The following is a 13006-nucleotide window of genomic DNA, read 5'->3' as shown; positions in this document are numbered from 1 at the left end:
CTGCACTTGATCTTTAAATTCTTTCCCTCTGGAATGGAATTTAAGGCATCATAATAAAGAAAAAGAAGTTGTCTTTCATTTGGCAGAGTATGATTTGGATTTTATTTACAGTAATTAAAAAAATTACTTTTAAATAATCTTTTCCTTACTGAGAAACAAAACTGGCAGGATTTTTTTTTTTAATATACTCTGGAACTTAACACAAAGCTAAAGAAATTTAAGCACTCCCTTTTCTCAATTGAAGCCTGCCTAGTCCCATTGTTTTTCTTATTGTTAGAGGAAATTCATATAGCCCATGGGAAAGAAAAAAAGAGAGATTTGTAATCTTTCTAGTTCCTATTGAAGTGAAGTGACTAAACTTGGCCAAGCCTCTTGTCCCCGCCTCTTCCACTTTCTGACGTCATACTATTTTGTCGTTGAATAGCTCATTGACACAATCGCCTCTGAGATCGGAGAACTGAAACAAGAGATGGTGCAGACAGATGTCAGCCTGGAAGATGGACTGGAATCCACTGAAATACCCAGGTGATCCCAAACTCTCTTCATTCTGGAGGGGAAGAAATAAAGGCTGAATGAACTGCTTTAGTTAGGAGAGTTGAGGTTTGTGATCCATGGGAGCCACACAGCTTTAGAAGTCCTTGGAGGTAGGAGTGGCTTATGACTAGATGTTGTATGTTTGTTTTAATTGTTTTGAATGCCTTACCTGCACTTGAACTTTGCTCCCTTCTAATTCCCCCTGGCGCTGGAACCCAGAAATCATAAATCAGATCTACAAGATTCAGCCTAACAAACTGGATTTAGTGATTTTGGAGAAGAAATTTGGATAGATTCTTGTAGGCGGATTTGAGTGAAGTCTGGCTGTTATTGATGTTGAGAGGATTTAAAGGAAAGCACAAAGAGGAGTCTTTTTGTATGTTTAATTCATAATAAGACAAACCAGAGATCATTTGATGTCCACCCAAAATAATCAACCAAAGCCAAAATGTTTACTAACCAACAGAACTGGACAGGACTTGGACTAGAAAGTGGTATTGCTAGAAGTGACAGCACACTGCTGAAATTTGAGAGATTGTTATAGCGATGGAAATAGGTGAAGGTCTGTTTTCTGGAGTTTCTTATGCAAGGTCCTCAGTTTGCAAAGAAGGAAACTAGAAGGTATTCATAATGAAATAAGGGAAAATATTCGAATTAGGGATTCTAGTAACCATGACTCTTAGGACTCCAGTAGCCTTATATCAGCAGCTGAGTCTTCTGCCTGGGCAGGTACTGACATTTTGTTTAACCATCTCATCCTGAATATCTGGTTTAGAGAGTTCCCGACACACTGAAGGAACCCAGGAAAAGCAAATCCAACTATTCTAGTAAGTTTCCAACCAGCCAGACTAGTCTGCAGAGGTATTCTGAGGGGGAGATACCACAGCCCCAGGGCACAGCTAAAAGGTTGTTGTCATTTCCTTTACAAATCGTATTTCCCTAGAGGAAATTCTGTGTATCCAGATGGTTGGCTAGGCTATGGAAATGAGGATACTTCTTAAACCCAAACTCCGGAAAGCTAAGAGTGATAATAATGGCCTTCCTTGAGCCTCAGTATCTCTTTAATGCCCTTATCATCATGTGAGATTGCATATTTTTGCTATCTTTTTGTCTTATCTCCCTACTTGATTGTAAATTCAAATGAGATAATGTAAGGTAAAGCACTTTGCAAACTTTAAAACACTAAGTAAAAGGCAGGAATTATTATTGGTATTATTCATTTCCATGATTTTAGTTCAATTCCAGACACATTAGAGGCACGTACGTCTACAAACTGCTTCCCTACTTACTGTCTACCAAGGCCCACATCTCCCACCTTCAAAAAACCTTTATTTCAGCCATCTCCATCAGCTATTATCTTATATCATTCTATATCTCCACTCCTTTTGGTGGCTAAATTCCTTGAGAATCATGTCTATAGTAGGTACCACTACTTCCTTTCCTCTAACTCCTTAACTGTTTTGCAGCCTAATTTCTCACCTCAACCTTCAAATGAGACTTATCTTTAGTGCTTTTTTCCAGTCATGTCTGCTTCTTTCATGACCCCCTTTTTTGTGTGTGTGTGACTTTTAAAAAAAGTAATTTGTGGAATTTATTTTATACTTTTTAAAATTAATTTAGTCAATTTAGAACATTATTCCTTGGTTACAAAAATCATAATCCTTACCTCCCTTCCCTGGGAGGGGAGGGGGAGCTTTCTTGGCAAAGACAACTAGATTGGTTTGCCATTTCATTCTGCATCTCTTACAGATGAGAAACCTAAAGCAATTGGGATTAAGTGGCTTGCCCTGGGTCACATAGATAGTAAGTGTTTGAGGCAGTATTTGAACTCTTGTCTCCATCCCCTGCATTGCCCAGCAGCCCCTGTTACCAAAAGTCACTAATGATCTCTTAATTGCCAAATCTTATGACCTACCTCAAACATCACCCTTCTAGACCTTTCTGCCATCTTTGACTTGATGCTCCTTTTTTTCTCTAGGTTTTCATGACACTGTTCACTGACTCTTTTCGATACTATCAGACCTTTCCTTTTCTTTCTTCTTTGCCAGATTCTTATCCACATAATACCACTAAAGGTGGGGGGTTACCCCAAGGCTCTATCCTGGATACTCTCTTTTCCCTTTTCACTTAGTGATTTCTTATCTCTTGCAGTGTCTGATCATTTCTTTGCATAATACTCTCACTCTGATCTATTTACCCAAGCCCAACCTCTTTTCTGATTTTCAATTATCTATTAGTCATAGGGACCTGAATATCCCAGGGGCATTTTAAACTAAGATATCCAAAATTGAACTCATTATCTCTCCTTCCCAAAACTCTCCTCTTCCTAAAGTCCATATTACTGCCCAGGGGACTACCATCTTCCTTGTCCCCCAGGGTTGCAATCTAAATGTCCTCCTTTTGAATCCTCATTCTTTACTAATCTGCCTCCCCATATCCAATCAGTTGTCTAGTTCTGTCTACTGAGTACTATCATATATGACCTCTTTTCTCCTGACACTACAATGAACCATGTTCCAGTCGCTTTCTCTCTCCAATCCATTGTCCATTCAGCTGTCAGAATTGGTTTTCCTCAAGCACAGGACTGATTTTATCACTCCACTCACCATTCAGTAAATCCCAGATCAAATATAATGGCCTCAAGATTAAATATAAAATGCTCAGTCTAGCTCTTTAAAACCTTTCATAACCTGGCCCCCTTCTATCTTTCCAGTCTGATTATACCTTACCCCCCCTCCAATTATTATATAATCCAGAGCTAACAAGAAACTCATCTGACAATTCAGTGCACTTTTCCTCTCTTCCATATCTGAAATTCTCTCTGCCCCACCTTTGCTCTCTCTTCCCCATCCCCTATCCCTGGTTTACTTCATGTCTTAGCTAAAGCCCCACTTTCTTCAAAAAACCTTTCCCAGTCATACTTAATCTTTGTGTCATCCCTCTTGGACTCCCCCTCCCTCAGTTTATTCTATATGTATATCGTGTTTGTACATGGGTACAAAATTATTTATATGTTATCTCCCTTATTAAACTGTGGGCTCTGAGAGCCTTTCTTTGAATCCTAAGTGCTTAGCAAGGTATCTGGCACATAAAAATACAGGCATTTAAAAAATACAACCTGACTAGCTGATTGACTGGTGTTTAGTGGATAAAGCAATCATCTTGAAATAAGGAAGATTTAGATTCAATTTAATTCACTTCCCATCTCAGACACTAGCTGATTTTTAACCACCCCAGGTCTCAGTTCACTCATCTATCAAATAAGTGGTTTAGACTTCATGTCTCCTGAGGTTCTTTTTTTTTTTTAAACCCTTACCTTCTTGGAGTCAATATTGTGTAGGCAGAAGAGTGGTAAAAACTAGGCAATGGAGGTCAAGTGACTTGCCCAGAGTCACACAGCTGGGAAGTGTCTGAGGTCAGATTTGAACCTGGGACATCCCATCTTTAAGGTCTGGCTCTCAATTCACTGAGCTACCCAGCTACCCCCTGAAGTTCCTTCTAATGCCAGATCTATCATACTATTAAATGATGCCTACTATATGCCAGGTATTGGGTCAGGATAGTTATAACAAAGAGCTTGCATTCTATTGGGGTTGGGGGGGGGGTGACAGGTATATTAACTTATCTGAGAAAGAATAAGAGGCAAAGCACTATTGTGGGGTGTGAGTCAGAGAGGGCATCATGTAGGAGGCAGTATCCAAAGTGGGACTTGAAGGAAAGCAGAGACTACATTTCTAGCATCACTGACAGGGTTGAATATAGGAACAGAGATGGAAAAGGGTGAGATGAGAAGAAGGGATAGAAAGCAGTTCAGTTTGGTTGAAATAAAGCTAGGCAATAACTTGGACTCAGAGTAGAGGATCTTGCCAAGTTTGGGAACTGGTCGTTTATTTAGAAAGCAGTGGAGGGCCACTGAAGGTTTTTGGTTTTGTTTTATAGTAGAGGAATGACATTGTCATAGTAATATGTTAGGAAGATTATTCAAGAGGGCGTTTAGGATGAATTAGATAGGGAATGAATTAGTTGGTGAGACCTAAAGGAGGATGTTATATTAATCTAGGTAAGAAGAGAATATGAAGGAATATAGTTAAAATAAGAATAGACAAGTGAGCTGGATAGAAAGATATTATAGAATCCACAGGATTTAGCCACTGGTTAGAGGTGCGTGGTGAAAGTGGATAATGATTCCAGAGTTCTGTAACTCTAGGATCAGGCATGGGAGCCTGGGTGGTGCCATTAACAAAAGTAATGAAATTAGGGGGACTGGTAGATTTAGAGAAGATGGAGAGTTCCATTTTAAACAAGTTAAATTTGAGTATCCCAGTGGAGTGACTTTTAGAATTATTGGAGTAGAACAGTAGGAAGAATGGGGAGCTGGGTGGGTATGGAGATCCAATTAGAACTCATTTGCATAGAGGTTGTTAGTTGAAGTCTTAGAAGTAGAAAATTTTTTTCTTCTTTCTTTTTCTTTTTAAACCCTTACCTTCCATCTTAAAAGCAATACTGTATATTGGTTCCAAGGCAAAAGAATGGTAAGGGCTAGACAATGGGGGTTAAGTGACTTGCCCAGGGTCACACAGCTAGGAAGTGTCTGAGGCCAGATTTGAACCTGGGACCTCCCATCTTTAAGGCCTGGCTCTCAATCCACTGAGCCACCCAGTCTTTTTCAAAGGAGAGAGTATAGAAAGGAAAGTGAAGAGGGCTTAGGATAAAATAATTAACAGATATTCATATGTAAGGGGTAAGAGGAAAATTAGGAGCCATTGAAAGAGTCAGATTGAGTCACAGAAATAGGAGAATCATGAGAAGCCAATGTCAGAGAAGGAAGAAGAGCTTCCTTCCAAAGAATGAGAGGATATTATAAAGTTTAGTCTGGGTATAGTCTCAAAAACTCAGGAGAGGTCAAGGAAGATGAAGAGAGGGAAAAAACTAGATTTGGTGATGATAAGAGAAATGATTAATGACTGGAGATAGTTTCATTTAGGAAGCTATTAGGGATTGGAAAATAGATTACAAAGGGTTGAGAAATAGGTGAAGTAGTGGAGGCAGAAGCTGAATATAGCTTAAAGGTGTGAAAGGTTCAACAGAATATTTTTTCAGATGAGAGACCATATATTTGTGGGTTGAGGAAAAGAGGCAAATAGAGTGTGAGTGATTGAAGATGCATAAGAATGTAACAACAGCCAGAATTTTGAACTTGGAATGAGGACAAGCTGAGTTCAAATTCCAGCTCAGACATTAGCTTTGTGACCCTGGGCAAGTCACTTGATCTTTTAAGCCTCATTTTCTTTCTATAAATGAGGACAATAACAGCACCTACCTTAGCAGTTGTTACATAGAGTACTCTACAAACCATAAATCACTATAGAAATGTGAGTTGTTACCAAACAAGGTCATGGATGGCTTATATGGTAAAACTGGGCATATAAATAGACAAGAGACTGAAAAAATGTAAAACTACATTATTGTCAAGATTCTGAACATACTCAAAGCAAATAATGACCTCATCTATTCTACTCTTGTTTGCCTTGTTATCTTTTACTGTGGTTTCTAGAATTATGATCCACAACAATAACAAATCCTCTTGGCTAAATTAATTAATTTTATCTTTAAAGAAATGTCATTGGAGTTATTCAAGAGAACTTTCAGACATCAAAATGATTTTTTTCTAAAACTGGATTAAATAATTATCTATTACTGGTTAGAAGGCTGGACCTGCAATCAGGAACACCCGAATTCAAATCCAGCCTTGTATTCTTATTAACCTTGTGACCTTGAGCAAGTCATTTAACCTCTATTTGTCTCCAGTTCCTCATCTATAAACTGAGGATAATAATAACCCCTACTTCCCAGGGTTGTTATGAAAATCAAATGATATAATAAATGTAAAGTGCTTGGCATATAGTGTTTATATATTTAAATGTTAGCTATTATTATTACATTTATTATATAAATTATAGCTGTAACAAATAAAAATTGATCTGGAGGCTTAGCACCAGAGTTATAAGTATTTATTAGTGATGAGAGAGAAAGAGATTCCAGCTTTATTATAACTGATTCTTCATTTGGCTGGCTAAGACCCTGTCTCCATTGCAGCAGCTTGACATAAATTAAGAGCCAAGAGAAGGGAGCAGCACAGAGAAAAAACTTCAGCCCCATTATGTACAGAAATCAAGAGCCTGACCCACCTTCCTTTCCCCAGCTTAAAAATACCCATTGTAGGCCAATGGCTTTCAAATATCATGCCGCCCACCCTTCCTTGGCCACATTATGCTGGTTCTTGAACGTTGACACAAGGAGATGCCAGCATCAGGCTGTTTGATATGAAGTTATTCTGTGACACCTATGCCTCATCATTGGGGTGCTGAGGGTTGGAGGTATTTTACTTCACCTATAGCTATTAATTACTATTATTCTATTTGCTCTTTGGAGAGAAGACAAAATTCACCACTGTTTGACACTTAGGATAATATGCTTTTTTGTGGAGTACTTAATTCTTTTCCAATCACATCTTTCTTCATTTCTATCCTTCTTTTATGGACTATTTCTTGAGTATAGGTCAGCTTTGGAATTCTTGGTGCCTCCAGTCATTGGCCTTGGTTTGGGCCTCTCCTATTCCTGCTTCTTGACCATTGCCTTGACTAAAATCTATTGTTTTGTTCCAATTACTGCTCAAGGTCCCTTTGGTTTAATAGCACAGATAATGAATTATTTCTCCTTAAAGAAAAGAATGTCTAATGCAAATTGTATCTCCTGTATAGCCAAAATCCTCCCCTGAGTTTCACTGGGTAGAATGAGTAGGAGTTAAAAAAGATGGTTTTCACCAGGATCATCCAGAAGTGAGGGAAGTAGTAAATGAATAAATGAATGAATGAATGAAAAAGCTGTATGAATGTGCAAAGCACTGTGCTGAGCACCACAGATAAAAAGAGAAAAGCAAGAGAATCCCTACTCTCAAGAAACTCATATGCTTGTAGGGATGAAGCAAAATTTGTAGGAGGATCCAGCTACTCCAGATGGAAAGATCCTTAGAGAAGAGTGGCAATATAAAACTACACCTGTTTCTGATGTTGATTCAGAGCCCAGGACTTTGGGGAGAACTTTCTTTTCTGTAGCTGTGGCTGCTGAGGAGGCAGGGGCTATGTTGTTGTCATCATCATTCAGTTGTTTTTCAATCATGTCTGACTCTTGGTGACCCAGCTGGGGTTTTCTTGGCAAAGATACTGGAGTGATTTGCCATTTCCTTCTCCAGGTCATTTTATAGATGAGGTATCTGTGGCAAACAGGGTTAAGTGACTTGCCCAGGATCATACACCGAGGTCAGATTTGAACTCAGGAAGATGAGTATTCCCAACTCCAGGCCTGACACTCTATTATGCCACCTAACTGCCCCATGGGGTTATTTAGTACCTACAGGAGCAATACCTCTCCAAAGGTCGCCTCTTCCGATTGAAGGCTTTGGGAGCCTGATTGGAAACAAGACTAAAGGTGGGGATTTTTCTAGAGCAGTTAGGCTTAGAATCCCAGGCTTTTTCCATCAGGGTTTAAGGTGAAATGGGTCCAGTTTGTGGCAGTGGATTGACTCACTTGGAACAAGCTGTTTCTTTTTCTTTTTTTCCCTTTTTAAACATTATTTTATTTGGTCATTTTCAAACATTATTCATTAGAAACAAAGCTCATTTTCTTTTCCTCCCCCGCCCTCGCACCACCCCTCCCATAGGCAATGCATGATTCCTCTGGGTATCACTTGTGTTCTGGATCTGAACTCATTTCCATGTTGTTGGTATTTGCATTAGGGTGTTCAATTAGAGTCTCTCCTCAATCAAATCCCCTCCACCCCTGTAGTCAAGCAGTTGCCTTTCCTCAGTGTTTTTACTCCCACTGGTTATCCTTTGTTTGTGTGTAGTATTTTTTCTCCTAGATCCCTGCAGAGTGTTCAGGGACATTGTATTGACACTAATGGAGACGTCCATTACGTTAGATTGTACCACAGTGTTTCAGTCTCTGTGCACAATGTTTTCCTGGTTCTGCTCTTTTGGCTCTGCATCACTTCCTGGAGGTTGTTCCAGTCTCCATGGAATTCCTCCACCTTATTATTCCTTTTAGCACAATAGTATTCCATCACCAACAGATAGCACAATTTGTTCAGCCATTCCCCAATTGAAGGGCATCCCCTCATTTTCCAATTTTTGGCCACCACAAAGAGTGCAGCTATGAATATTCTTGTACAAGTCTTTTTCCTTATTATCTCCTTGAGGTACAAACCCAGCAGTGCTATGGCTGGATCAAAGGGCAGACAGTCTTTTATCACCCTTTGGGCATAGTTCCAAATTGCCCTCCAGAATGGCTGGATCAGTTCACAACTCCACCAGCAATGAATTAGTGTCCCCACTTTGCCACATCCCCTCCAGCATTCATTACTTTCCTTTGCTGACATGTTAGCCAATCTGCTAGGTGTGAGGTGATACCTCAGAGTTGTTTTGATTTGCATCTCTCTGATTATAAGAGATTTAGAACACTTCTTCATGTGCTTATTAATAGTTTTGATTTCTTTATCTGAAAACTGCCTGTTCATGTCCCTTGCCCATTTATCAATTGGAGAATGGATTGATTTTTTGTACAATTGGTTTAGCTCTTTATAAATTTGAGTAATTAGACCTTTGTCAGAGGTTTTTGTTATGAAGATTGTTTCCCAATTTGTTGATTCCCTTCTCATTTTGGTTACATTGGTTTTGTTTGTACAGAAACTGTTTAATTTGATGTAATCAAAATTATTTATTTTATATTTTGTGACTTTCTAAGTCTTGCTTGGTTTTAAAATCTTTCCCTTCCCAAAGGTCTGACATGTATACTATTCTATGTTCACTTAATTTACTTATAGTTTCCTTCTTTATGTTCAAGTCATTCACCCATTCTGAGTTTATCTTGGTGTAGGGTGTGAGGTGTTGATCCAAGGAAAAGGCTGTTTCTTGTCTCTACTTCAGGGGGCCAATTGATATAGCTAGGCTAGCTTGTTTTCCCTGTTTGGCAATTTGTGGGAATGGTTCACCCCTTTTCCACAAGAATCATATATCTGATTTTGAATGATAGCTACAAGGGCTGAGCTAAAAGTGGAACTAGTGGTCTGGGGACACTACTATTCCTGGGACTCTTAAAGGATTATCTCCTGTTGGTAGCAATTGATCCACATTTGGTGTTGGTGGTAGCAAAAATGACAGCCCCCCCTCTCCATAGTGATTGCTCCCCTCAATGACAGCAGCAAGGGAGGGCTTAGACATAGGGTCAGTGCAAAAGGAAAGGAAGGAAAAGAACTTTTGGGCTGAGGGTCCTGGGCTTTTTCCAAAGGAGTCTTAGGGAGAGGTGAGGGTCAAAGGGGTGGTTTGATTTATGTCACATACCTCTTCCCTGTCTCTCCATCTTGAAAAGAAGTTCCCCCTAGGTGCACTTGATTTTTTTAATGAAGTGTATAAATTGAGGTCCTCCTGAAAAAGGAATGGTGTAGGTAGCATTGAATAAGTATGATATGATAATATGGATCTTTCATGTCTTAATCATTTTCTGTGGTTGAGGAAATTAATTACTGTTATAAAAAAGCTATTCACATTATTACATATTAAGTGCATTTTCTAGAAGGGGATAATACCATTATCCACATTTTGAGGAGATTCTCCACAAAGGTCGTTCCTAAACTTGGATTTAGAGATTTACCCAAATATAGAGAATTCAGGTTCATGTGAGTGCAGAGAAGAACATTTTGTGAGATGTGACTCTCTGAACTAGATTAGGTCAGAGTTTTATTTGGTAATCAGATCAACCTTATACCTTTCCTCCTGTAAAGAACATGATAATCTACTGTCCTATGGCTCCACTCAGAGTTCAAGAAATTACTTTGTATATATTTTATATTTAAACTTCTTTGTACGTGTTGTTTCTTCCAATAAAAGTAAGCTTCTTGAGGGCAGAGAATGTTTTTCTTCTCCAAATCCCCAGCATCAAGTATAGTGCCCAGCACATAGTTAGGTACACATTTTTTTTAAAACCCTTCCCAGAATTCCCTCTTGTAATCAATACTCTGTATTGGTTCCAAGGCAGAAGAGTAGTAAGGGCTAGGCAATGGGGGTTAAGTGACTTGCCCAGGGTCTCACAGCTCGGAAGTGTCTGAGGCCAGATTTGAACCTAGGACTTCCCGTCTTTAAGGCCTGATTCTCAATCCACTGAGCTACCCAGCTGCCCCCTAGGTACACATATTTGTGTTGAGTGCTAGAAATGTAATTATTCTGACCTCCTCCTCCTTAACTGGCTCTGCTTTTGCTGGTGTGAAGCATTAAAGCAGAGGTAACACTGGACTTTTCCAAGTAGAAGTCTTCCTTTCTAACTGTCTCTAGTTCTGGGGTCTGTGGCTAATAGCTCATATTGCCTTTGGGAGTTTTAATGCTGATTATTTTTCAAGGTGTTTGCTGAGAAATATGGAAACAATAATTCATTGTCTCATTAGATCTAAACACTTGGAAGCTGGGTTCTATTGCTGATGGGCCTTATTGAAAAAACATGAAGCTGTGACACAGGGCTTTCATTAAGAAACTGATGAAATTTTTCTAGTAATTGAGAAACCAGTTTCTTTGATTTTTCTTACAATCCTTTTACCCTTCTTAACTGAGGAAGAATAGCTCCAGGATGATGACAAGTCATTATTTGACCTTAACTCTCACTGGGATGCAGGAGAAACTACAGGTAATACTTTACCTTGTTTTAACAAGAGTTTAAAAACATAAATGTGTACATTTTTAGCACTTTGAAAGAGTGAAGTTAAAAAAAATACATTTTGGGGGGCCTAATCCAGCATTTCCCAAATCCTTGGGCAAAAGAAATTAAATGTTAGACAAAAGGTTTTTAAAATATATTACTATTATTAAAATATTACTAATATTTTCTGTTTCTTATATCATCATATTATCCCAAATATCCCTCTTCCTCTTCCTCCTAGAGAACCATCCCATATAATACTACATTTTCTAGAGAGGAGAAAAACAAAACCACCAATGCAACTATTTGATACATTTAAAAAATCCAAAAATATGTGCAATGGGTAACACCTGTGGACCTCTACCCCTCCCCCCCCAAAGGGTGGGTTGGGAGTCTCTTCTGATCTTTCTTCATCTTTACAATTTTGTTACATTTATTTTTTATTTCTTGGTGTCATTGTTCTTTCTATTTACATTTTTGTAGTTACTTATGTATATTGTTTTCTCCATTCTGTTTACTTCATTCTGCATTAGTTCATGTAAATCTTTCCATGCTTCTCTGTATTCATCACATGCATTATTATTTTTTTTAACCCTTACCTTCCATCTTAGAATCAATACTGTGAGGGGGCAGCTGGGTAGCTCAGTGGATTGAGATCTAGGCCTAGAGGCAGGAGGTCCTAGGTTCAAATCTGGCCTCAGACACTTTCCAGTTGTGTGACCCTGGGCAAGTCACTTGACCCCCATTGCCTAGCCCTTACCACTCTTCTGCCTTGGAGCCAATATTTGGCTCCAAGATGGAAGGTAAGGGTTTAAAAAAAAAAAGAATCAATACTGTATTGGTTCTAAGGCAGAAAAACAGTAAGGATTAGGCAATGGGGGTGAAGTGACTTGCCCAGGATCATACAGCTAGGAAGTGTCTGAGGCCAGATTTGAACCTAGAACCTCCCATCTCTAGGCCTGGCTCTCAACCCAACTACTCCCTGCACACATTATTTCTTACAGCACAGTCATATCCAATTAACCTGCTCATAACAAAATTTGCCTAACCATTCCCCAATTAATGGGCATCTATTTATTTGCAGTTCTTTGCTATCAAAAAAATGTTGGTATAAATATTTTGGAATATATGGGGCTTTTTTTCTTATGCATGGTTTCCTAAAGGTTATAAGCTCAATAATTGCCTCTAATTCAAATAGTATGAACATTTTAGTCACTTTATTTGCATAAGTCTAAATTGCTTTCCCAAATGGTTGTACCATTTTATAGCTCCACCAAAAATGTATGAGTGTACTTAATCTTCCACAATCCCACCAATATCAACTGTTGACATTTTTTGTTATTGTTGCCCATTTACAGGGTTGCTTTGATTTGCATTTATTTTATTATTAGTGACTTAGGGCATTTTTTCATATAGTAGTAAATACTTTGTAGTTCTTTTGAGAGCTATGTGTTCAAATCATTTGACCATTAATCTGTTGGGGAATGGCTATTAGTCTTATAGATTTATTCATTATTTATATATCCTGAATACCAAATCAGATATCATAGAAATTTGATTGAAAAATTTTTTCCTCATATGATGACTTTGCTTTTTTAACCTAGGTACATTAACACTGTCTGAGAGAAACTTTATAGTTTTAAGTAATCAAAGTCACCACATTCTACTTTCAAAGCTATCCTTGTCTGTGCTTGTGTTCTCTTCTGTGTATATTCAGTGTTCCTCTTTT

The 13006-nt window shown here is 38.5% G+C and overlaps 1 protein-coding gene across 8 annotated transcripts in view; it reads left to right on the top strand.

Annotated features, from left to right (window-relative positions):
- Nucleotides 1-13006, top strand: part of RIN2 (Ras and Rab interactor 2) — a 268598-nt gene that overhangs the window by 195371 nt on the left and 60221 nt on the right. For all 8 annotated transcript variants that reach the window (XM_007476634.3, XM_056813847.1, XM_007476637.3 and 5 more), the window contains one exon: nt 425-525. In XM_007476634.3, the coding sequence (XP_007476696.1) occupies nt 425-525 (101 nt within the window). The remainder of the gene's footprint in view (nt 1-424; nt 526-13006) is intronic.

The sequence above is a fragment of the Monodelphis domestica genome, chromosome 1 (assembly GCF_027887165.1).
Source record: "Monodelphis domestica isolate mMonDom1 chromosome 1, mMonDom1.pri, whole genome shotgun sequence".
NCBI lineage: Eukaryota > Metazoa > Chordata > Mammalia > Didelphimorphia > Didelphidae > Monodelphis > Monodelphis domestica.
Note: the sequence above shows the minus strand (reverse complement) of the source record. Positions and strands in the feature narration are given on the sequence as shown.